This window comes from Physcomitrium patens, chromosome 11 (assembly GCF_059467195.1).
Source record: "Physcomitrium patens ecotype Gransden chromosome 11, ASM5946719v1, whole genome shotgun sequence".
NCBI lineage: Eukaryota > Viridiplantae > Streptophyta > Bryopsida > Funariales > Funariaceae > Physcomitrium > Physcomitrium patens.
This window is the reverse complement of record NC_143420.1, coordinates 16177253-16188421: the sequence shown is the minus strand read 5'-3', so window position 1 is coordinate 16188421 and position 11169 is coordinate 16177253. Positions and strand designations below refer to the sequence as shown.

The 11169-nt window shown below is 31.5% G+C and overlaps 1 protein-coding gene across 6 annotated transcripts; it reads left to right on the top strand.

Annotated features, from left to right (window-relative positions):
- Positions 1-4166: 4166 nt before the first annotated feature.
- LOC112288295 (glycerophosphodiester phosphodiesterase GDPD6) lies at positions 4167-7243 on the top strand. 6 transcript variants are annotated; one of them, XM_024532356.2, is made up of 9 exons: positions 4167-4295; positions 4897-4976; positions 5110-5297; positions 5464-5647; positions 5792-5866; positions 6062-6171; positions 6313-6531; positions 6644-6802; positions 6925-7243. In XM_024532356.2, the coding sequence occupies exons 2-9, from the start codon at positions 4943-4945 to the stop codon at positions 7099-7101; spliced, it is 1146 nt and encodes a 381-aa protein (XP_024388124.1). In that variant the 5' UTR covers positions 4167-4295; positions 4897-4942; the 3' UTR covers positions 7102-7243. The 6 variants fall into 6 exon arrangements, with proteins under 6 accessions (XP_024388124.1, XP_024388121.1, XP_024388126.1 ...); XM_024532353.2 differs by having other exon boundaries at positions 4186-4322; XM_024532357.3 differs by having other exon boundaries at positions 4250-4539.
- Positions 7244-11169: the final 3926 nt, after the last annotated feature.

The window sequence follows — 11169 nt, the reverse complement described above, 5'->3', positions numbered from 1 at the left end:
TTTCAGAATTCATATCTTTTAAAATGTTTCATGATAAAATATTTTTTGGTATTCTAAACTTTTATTGCTACAAATTATTTGTCTTCATATGTTATTAAATAAAGTATTACAAGTATTATTTTATGATTCCATTTGCCTTCTTAATGTTATGGATATATGTTGAGGAATAGTGCAAAACATAGATGAATTCTACTTATAATAAATATACATTTTTGTAAGACTTACATTTGCTACATCATTTGATACGTTGTGTGTTAATTTATGTTTACATATGCAAATAAATAACATCACTATTTTTTAAAATTAGGAATAAAAATAAACAAGTAAAAACTAATCATATTAATCTAGAATAATATAATTAGTATGTTGTTAACCATATCTATGCATAGTCTTCTAACTATGAATTGGTTGTGATATATTTAATTAATTTATGTTTTTTCACAAAAAGAAAAATCACATTATATCGGTATTATTACATATATAAAGAATATTTATTTTTGAATAAAAGAATAACAATAATAATACCATCATCATTATTATGTAATTATTTTACTGATATTTTATAATGTTCAACCAATTATGTCTTCAACAGCATAGTTCATCCCACACCACTCAAATTTCACAATTTGATAACATTACTTATTTCTTTTATTTCAACACACACATCTCAAATCAAACTCCAAATAAAAAAAGAAGAAATAAACAAACACAGAATTTATCATCCAAAACAAAGACAACATACAAGTCATAATTTGTAATCCAAAGCATTTCAGATGTTGTGTTCACTTCAAGTATATATAACAACACAACTTTTAAAAGCAAAGAGGTGAATCTCAAAATAAACGTTAAAATAAGAAAAAAAGATTAAAAAAATCCAATAAATCCAAAAATTATGGTAATGGAGAGTTACGCCCACCACCAAGGATTGCCACGTAAAGGATGAATAACAACACACATCCTTGGATATCCCATCCAACAGATAGGATATTCCATACACAAATAGAATATTCTGTCCATTATTGGGACGTTTCATCCAGAATATGGATGGTATATCATTCCCGAAGGAGCAATCGAAAGAACGTTCCAAGGTATCGAAGTGGGTGAGGGGACGATGCCTCCTCCTCGTCCAACTTTCCAGGCATATAATTAGGGTTTGCTTGCTCGGAGAAATGTGAATACAGATTGCACTTATTGCAATGGAATTCGTGCACCTCTGACGCCCATGCATTCGATCTCGAGAACCGCTACGCTTCGAACAAGCTGCCGAACCGGTCGCAAGATGAGCCGGAGTGAATTTCGTTCTCGACAGATTTTTGTAAGATGTAGCAGAAATGGCGTCATGGTAGCCTATATCTGTCTGAGCGAGTGCGACGTAATTGATCTTCAACTCCAGGAAGTCTAACTTCTAGTGTGGAGGCTCCGACGTAGGACCCTGGGAAGTAGACTGCAATTTTTCTTTTGAGGAAATCTAGTGACTTGATATGTATATATATAGATATAGACAAGTGGGTTTATTTTAAAAATATTTAAGAGTTTTAATGTCTTAAAATTAAAAAGCAACATTAGTAGACTATTTTTTTGAATAATTTCTTGAATTTTTTTTTAGATTTTACTGATTTTTTGGAATTAGATTTATAAAGATAAAATTTCTTAGAAGTATTATCAAATAATGTATATATAATATAACTTTAAAGAAAAAACTTAGTTTGTAAGGATGTAAAATTTTGATTATATTACCAATTTATTGAAAACATTTCAATCTTTGATTGAATTTATTATGAGAGATTACTTAAATATGAAATCATTTCCAAAATTAATTAAACTATGTTACATATTTGGATTTTTTTAATATATGTATATATATAAACACATACAGGTATGAAATTATTGTAAAAAATAATGGACAAACTTATATTTTAACTAAAACAAATACATATTTGCTTTGCTTTGCTTTGCATTCAAATCATTGACAAATAAAGTGTGCAATCTTACATCTTTAATTCAACTTGAAATAATTGATTGCTTAAGCTTAACATTGTTGCTAAATAAATAAGGCAACCTTACATCTTAGTCTAAAGTTGTAATACGTACTTGTGTAAGCTGCCATTATAATTGAATTCATTAAGCAACAACATATTTATTTTTGAAATCAAAGCAGGTTAAGTTGGCTTCATTGAAAGATTCAACTTCTTTTAAAGTATGTTTTAGAAAAAAAGTAATAAATTTTTTAGATAAAAATCAAGTTTATAAGAGATTTGAGTAAGTAATTTAATTAACACAAAATTCATAGATAATATGTGATGGCTTTAAAAAATTGTTACAAGCTTTTTTACCTTCTTGTTTGGTACCAATATAATTGTAATGTCTATTTAAAAACATACCATGTAAAATTTCTTGCAAAAAAATATTTTTAAAAATTGTTATAAAAAAATATTCTCTTAGTCAACTTTTCTTTTTAAAAACTTTGAGCTATTTCTTACTATGATAAAAATAATTATGGAAGAGAATATATATATATATATATACATACATATATATATATACATACATAAAATATATATGTAAAAAAATTCAATACATTTACCATTAAATATCATTGTGGATTTACAAAATCTATATATTAAAAATAAGTTGTTAGTTTTAAAACATGTTTTGTTTGTCTATAACAACAACAATTCTTAACTTTTGGATAAATTAGACAAATTTTACAACTTGTGGGTTATAAATCTGAAACTCTTGTGAATAACAATACTTCAATGTATTCAAGTTAAGATGGCTTCATAAAATATGTATCAATTATATATTTAGCTATTCATAGAGATACCAAATTATAACAATAATAATTAACTTAATGTAAATTCTATCACATAGATTGCTATAATTGGGATAAGTAAATTTAGAATAACCAAGTGCCATATCATTTTCAAATGTATTTAGAACACAAATTGTTTAAGAAAAAATGTATAGATTTATTTTTAGACTTAAAGTACTATATCTCATTTATATTTTTCACTATTGTCTAGGTGGTAGGATAATTATTGTGATTATTATAATTTTTATTAGTTTTTATTTTCATGTCAATGCATAGTAATATAAATTTTTAAATAATATCATAGGATATTTGGTATTAAATTAGATAAAAAATTTTAAAAAATTATGTTTAGTGCATCTATAATAAGTGTTATAATATCTAAATAGTTATTATTAGAACATTTGATGTATTTAATCACAAATTTTTTAACAATTTTAACAATTTCAATTGAAAAATAATGGTTGTTAAATGTTTTGTTGTTAAGTGTAGATCACATATAATTATTTTTTTTTTGTTTGAACTTTGTGTCATGCTGGTTTTGTTACCTTGATTTTATAGTACTGTAATTTAAATAAGTTTATATAATGTTTTAATATGTATGTATATATATATATATATATATATATATATATATATATATTTTTTTTTTTTTCTTATTGCTCACATAACTAATGTATTATTTTAATACAATATTTCTTTCTCATGCAGTTTTTAAAATTCAGCAAATATAAGTCAGTTAGAGCTCCTTCAACAACTTAAGCAAAATAGATGATTGTTATAGAAGCAACTAAAGATGCAACATGGTGAGAGGACTTGCCAATGAGCTTGGTTAGCTTATTGCATTGACATTATGCAGTGATGTATTTATTTCTTTGTGTATATTTAGGCTTTACAATATACAATGATATATTTTACATCACATAATGGTTTGAAAACAATTATACAATTAAAAAAATTATGTATTTCAATTTTATACCTTTTACAATATATTCAACTGATCTTGTCTTTAACAACATAGTTCACCCCACAACTTTCGAATTTCACAATTTGAATCTCACAAGTAAATGTCAAAATAAGGAAAAAAGGCAAAAAAAATTCCAAAAATTATGGTAATGGATGCCTATGTCCACTACCAAGGATTGCCAATCAAGGATGAAAACAACACACATCCTTGGATATTATATCCACCACATGGATGAAACATCCGTTTCTCGAGGAGCTTCCGAAGGAATATGCCGAAGACTTCTGCGGAAGGATCAGGGCGAGAGGGTGCCTCTTCGTCGAACTTTCCAGGAAATTAGTTCGGGTTTACTTGCCTGGATGGAATATTTAAGCAGATTGCGCTCGTTGCGATGGAATTCGTGCTCCTGTGATGCTCATTCATTCGAATTCAGGAACTGCTCGCTGTGCTGCGAACCAGCTCCTGAACTGGTCGCAAGACGAGCTGTGTCTCGAGATGTATTTCGTTTGCGGCCAATTTTTTGTAAGCTGGTGCAGAAATGGCGACATGGTACCGTGTATATCTGTCTGTCTGTGAGCTAACGCGACGTAAATTATCATAAATTCTAGACAGTCTTAATTCTAATGTAGAGGCTCCGACGTGGGACCCTATTGAGTAGAATGCACGTTTGCTGTGGTGGGAATGCAGTGAAGGTGCAATTGTTTGTGTTGTGCGCGTCACACAAGACATTGTCCACATCGGGTGCTCCTTTTTGATGAGAGAATGGGTAGGTGTAGATAGGTCTAGTGAGGTTGAGGTGAGCTCTGGAGTTGGGTTGTTTAGAGAGTGGAATTGGGTTTGTCTTCGAGTTGAGTGGGGAATTTGAATTTTGTAGGAATTACACGAAGAGTGTTGTAGTTTGTAGGAGCAAGAGAAGCTGTGTTCAGTATTTGCTGAATGCAGATTGCGTGACTTGGTCGGACATGGTACAGTTGTTAATAGAGTTTTTTTCCATTTTCAGGTTAGGATCGTAGAGATGAAGCAATTGATGATTTGTTAAGTTGAAGCTTCCATATTGATGAGAGTTGATTCTATTGTGAGAGAGGATTGTGTATAGCTTTAATTGGGACAGGGGTAATTGCAGGTGAAATAAATATTTTGAAGGTCGAAAAGAGAGATTTCTCAGCACCATGGCTCTCCTCAAGCTACAAATTCGAACTTTCTGTGAGTTCTCTCACTCTTATTTTTTTTATTTTTTATTTTTATTTTTTGTAGCTAGTGTGAAATTTATTGCATTCAGTTTGTGGATGAGGTTGTATATAGCGTCTGAGGCGGTGGTACTGAATAATCATGCAAGGTTATATCCTGGTGATTCTCCTGTGGATATCCGCGCCTCAATTATCACATGCGGTTCGGCGGTATCCTTACTTTCGAGATCAGGAGGAGAACCCTGGCCGGCAGCCCTTGCAAATGCAGCGTCCCTTCAACATTGCGCATCGAGGTTCCAACGGCGAAATCCCAGAGGAAACTGCTGAGGCATACATGGTCTCTTTCCTCAGACTCTGCAGTGTCTATTTAAGCTCCCTCCGGAATATGACAAATTCGACCCATTTTCTTGCGATTGATTGGACATGCAGACCAGTTCTTTTAGACATTAAAGGTATATGGTTTGGAATCAATGTTGCTTCTCTGAAGTGAGTTGTTACTGCAGAGAGCCATTGCAGAGGGAGCTGATTTCATTGAGTCCGATATCACAGCCACCAAGGACGGAGAGCTTATATGTTTTCATGATTTGATATTGGACGATGTAACCGATGTTGCCAATCACACTGAGTTTAAGGATCGTATTCGAACCTACGAGGCTGAAGGAGTAAATACTACCGGATATTTTGCAGGTTATTATTTGTTGTGCTTTTGTGCGGAAAATAGTAGGGATTCTCGTTAAATTGACTGTCCTAAAAGCGGTGTACATGAATCAAAGATCAGTATCTGTCATTTGAAATATTTTAATTTAATTAATCAATTAACATGTTTTGCAGTGGACTTTACTCTGGCGGAAATCAAGACATTACGAGCTCGCCAACGCTTTCCATTTCGCGACCAATCCTATAATGGTAGGACATCGTTCTGCAGCCTCTTCCCTCACTTAGCCGATAACTTGCTCATCGTATACATACACACACACACACACATATATATATATATATATATATACATGTGTGTGTGTGTCTTATTTTTATTTTGTTTCATTGGTGGTCAGTGCTTATGTGTAGAACCGTCGAACATGTAACAGATTCTTTCCTCTACAGGTAAATATCAGATCATCACATTCGAGGAGTTCATCAAAATCGCATTGAATGCAGAGCGAATCGTTGGCATCTACCCAGAAATCAAGAGCCCTGTTTTTGTGAACAAACATGTAAACTACTGTCCTTCAGTATGTGTGTGCTGCTACATGTACTTGCGACGTTCTTTGCTCAAAAGAGATCATCTGTAGAGTTGGTAGCATTGACATTCCTGAATCTGGCTTACATGACCATGTTACAATTTGCGACTTTAGGTGAAGTGGCCTGGTGGTAAGACACACGAGGATATATTCGTGGAGACACTTTTGAAGTTTAATTACACTGGGAAATTCTTTTCGGAAGCGTGGAAAAAGCAGCCGTTGTTCATTCAGTCATTTGCACCCACTTCTCTCTTTCGGGCATCCAACCTTACCGATTCACCTCTAATTCTGCTTCTTGATGATGTTACCGTTAACACTCAAGACACCAATCAGGTCCGATTTTTCTGGGCATTCCTGTTTATTTTCAAACTTTTCCGTGTATAGTTTTCTTACATCCGAAGCATATGGTCACCCGATAGCATCATTTTGATTCCCTGTCGCTCAGACTTACGCCGAAATTACGTCGGATGAGTACTTGAAGTTCATCAGCAAGTATGTTGTTGGCCTGGGGCCTTGGAAAGACACCATTGTTCCGCCTAATGAGAAGAATTACCTGGCTACACCAACCGATCTTATAAAAAGAGCTCATGCTCATAATCTGCAGGTTCTTACTCAGCCATTATGAAGCTGTGTTTTCTGTTTGCACAGGTTGGCTCTGTTGTCAGCTTCTGCACTTCTTGATCGAAAGTTTTAGTTCTGATGGTGAGCTATTTGATGCCGCTGCAGGTACATCCGTACACCTACCGCAATGAGAATAAGTTCTTACATTTTGACTTTCACCAAGATCCTTATCAGGAGTATAGATACTGGATTCACAATATGAGCGTTGATGGTATGTTCACTGATTTTACTGGAACGCTTCATCTCTATCAAGAATGGACATCTCCCCTTAGTGGTCTGTAACGCTTCAAAGTCCCAGATGTTGGTTTGATGGTATTCGTGTAGGCCTCTGATATCTCGGAATTCTGATTGTCGAAGTGAAAAGTGAAAATATTTTTCATGTGTATAATCATGCAATAAACATGCAATAATTCTTACGAGAGAACGGCTTCCTGATTTTTTTGCTTGAAGAATTAGTTCGCATGTTGGAAATACATTTACTTATTGTGATAAAAGAGCTCATTTAACTGTGTAGAGCGAATTAAAACCCAACATGGATAACCTGTGTTTGCACCACTTGTTTTGTATTTGATTTTCTCTTGATTTAGCAGACTTAGTCTTTGATATTCAATCTAAGGCAACTCATTTTCAACTCTAGTCTTTACAGGAGTCGAACTTTTTATGAATATCTGTCTATTGAAAGCTAATGCCTACTTGAGTTATTACGTTGCCTTTTAGAAAGTATACTTCTTCAAAACGCAGACAGTAATCATAGAAATGGCAAAAATTCCAACATACTTTTACTTCACATAGGCAACAAGCATATAACTCTTTGAACCAATCTGGTTTCTCCTTATTTGCATTTGCATCCAACTTGGCCAACAAATATGAGGAAAGATCAAATCCAACAGATGAAGTTTAAAAGTAAAGGTTCAGTAAATGACCTGACCTCTAAAATACTATACTTCAACATAATGTTGTGTTCTCAACAACAAACAAGATTGCTTAAATTGAACCAAAAAATAAAAAGCAAAATAAATGGTTGATCTCACAATGAAAACACTTGAAAAATATTGATGTAACAGAAAAAATCTATCTATAGAAAACATGAGTGACAACTAAAATGTTATATAACAAGTAACTCATGAACAATGATTTTTTCAGATATATCATTTGAACTAAAACAATACAGATGTATTGTTTTAAAGTACCACAAAACTGTTTTAAACAAATAAAATTCTAGTAGATATTTATGTGGTTTTTCATTATGAAAGATTTCATTTTAATCTAAATTCAATTTTATACAATATTATTACTGAGATTAAAAAGTATATCAAGGTTCATAACAAAAAAATGTCTTTTATACATCTTGAATTGTTGAAAGATTTGCATACATGTAAATGTAAATATATGTTCATACATTTATACATACATACATATATACACACATACATACACACATACATACATCTACATGTAAAAAATTAATTTTTCTATATAATAAAAGTACTTTTTATTTGCTTTTGGTTGATGTGTGTGTACTAAATATTTCTTTTGTCCTTTTCAGTTTTAAAGTATTTGTGCAATTTGTGTTATTATTGATTTTCTTAATATCCTTTTCATTCTTTGTTATGCTTAATCCATTCAGAGTTAAGTTGATTCTTTCTTTTGCATAATTCTACTCCATAATGCATTTTGACCAATTATTATTTTCTACATTTAGCATTTTTATTTTTATTTTATTTTGTTATACTTGTATTCCATACTGTATCAGCATGGACTATATGGACAATTGTACAATGGACTATGCCTATTGGAAAACATGTATTCATAATTAACTTGACTCTGAATGATACAATATGCAATGGCATTGGTAAAGGAATAATTTATTGTACCTTTACCTCATACATATCACTAATATAGTAAAAGATATTTATGCAGCTGACACATTCTCTCTCTCTCTACACACAAATATCTCACACATAAATTGTTGAGTTTGAACATTCTGCCATGGTACTTAGTGTTGTGTGAGCCACACACACAGTAACATTAAAAAAGGAAATATAAGAAAAAGTAGTAGCAATGACTGTCTGTATTTGACAAGATACACTAGTCATATACTACAACCTTAGTTGTTCCATCTCTACTACCCAAAAACATAAAAACATGAGACTGCATTCTAATGTAGTAAAATTAACATTTAATCCTTTTCTGGCAAACTTGTAATGGTCTGTGACATGTAAGCATCTAAGGGCACACCTTGAGACACGGAGACAATGACCATGGCACATCCGCAATGTGAGGCCTCTTGGAAACCATAGGTTGCAGGCTTTGACAAGAGAGAGTCACCACCCCACACTATTTCACAATTGCAAGGAAAAGAAAGGATTTGACCAAAAAAAGCACCAGAAAACCTTTCATATGCATGTCTAGTTGAAGCAATTGAATCAGGAAAAAAGGATGCTGCTAGTCATATTTGCATGCAGATCTGATAGTTAGCAATTAGAATAGATGTTGCTCATATCATCACCGAACAAATAGCCATGGTGCTTACAAGTAGGTACTCACCTACAAGTAGGTTGTTTTTTGTTTTTGTTTTTGTTTTGTTTGTGTTGTTTACTTTTTTGCTCTACTTAGAAATGTGCAATTATATATTGTGGTGAAATTTCTACATGTTCATTTATTGTTTGGACACGAAATCCCTTTCATCAAATTTTATTACATATTTTATGTAAGTATAACAACTTAGTATAATCTTTTATAAATCATTAAAGAGACTTGGCTTTTCATCCAACATTCTTCAAATTTCACAATTTTATTTCACAAAAAACATGAATGTTTTGAATCTTTAGAATATCTTTGGTAAGAGAAATCAAATAGATTTCTAATTGGAGGGCCAAATAGGACCAAAATTGTTTGTGAGGATATGATCTACAGACATCCATTATTTTTTTGATAGCAATTCCAATCAATAAAATTCATTAGTATAGCATCATAATATGGTAATGATGACGACTGGTTGAGAACCATGATGCCTCAAATCCATATCATACTATTTCATTACAATGATTTAGAAGATAACAACATCAAGATATTATGTTTTTATATTTATTTATATGGACATGATCATATAGAGTGTATTTAACTGCTAGAGATGCATTGCTTCTTTTCTAAGTATTACAAATTTGGAAGAACATAGAATGTTGTTGTAATATGTGTTGTCTTTTTTGGGAATGCAATAGGCATGTGGCTATGGAAGGCAAAGTTATATTTTATAAATATCCAAGAAATCCTAATAGGTTTCATTTAATATGAAAAATGTAATTTGAATTTTAATTCAAAAGTGCTTAAAGCTAGTGTAAAGTGTTCAAAAACACTCTTCTTAATAACTTTAACTATGCATAAATCTCAATGCCATAATACTTTTATAATTAGGTAATTTTGATTTCTCTTTGTAAGTTCTAATTCTAGTTAGTGAGCTTTGGTGAGCTATAAATTATAATCTAGTTATTTACTTGGTACAAAATTTTGCATACAAATGTCAATATAAGTCTTCTATGTGCTTAAAAAAATTCAATCCAATTCAACTTATAAATTGTGAAAATAAAGCCCAAAAATTGCACTAATGTCACTTAGCTACCAACTTGAAAGTTAATGCAAATATTCCAATAGTAATTTCTCCTTTTCTAATTGTTAAGTTCAACTCAAAATTAGTATATAGCTTGATCTTGAAGTCTTTTAATGTTATACCAAATTTCACTTTGGTCCAATTTATAGATCTTCAGATATCATAGAAATCCTACCCAGCTCCAAATTGCCAACTTCTAATACCTTCTTATACCAAAACCTGGATATCTCTCAATTTCACTATTAGATTAACACAAAATTTTATACATACTTAGCACACCTAATCAGCTAAGCACTATTAAATTTTAAATCATAGATGTGAAACCAATTGTATGAACTAATCAAGAGTGATAGGCCTAATTGTATTGCATAAATCCCAAATCATCAATACAAATCCTTATTTTGAACAACAATTGCAAAATCATTTCAAATCCTAAAAAAACAAACTTTACACTTTTAAAATGAGCTTGAAGCTAGCTCACAAATCCCTATTGCTGATCTTTAAATGCTTCCTTACTTTGTCCTAGATAGCCATTTAAGTAGCTAGAGGTGTGATTTTGATCATGTCTCACAAATAGTCGATTCCTAGGTATTATTCCAACCTATCCTAGGAATTTTTTAGCTCAATGCCACCTTCAACTTAATCTTAGTATCAACTATATTAATTATTTATCTCTTCTATCTTATTTTTTTTAATCAATTTATAATCTTTTTAAGGTAATAAAAATAATTTTATAATCTAGA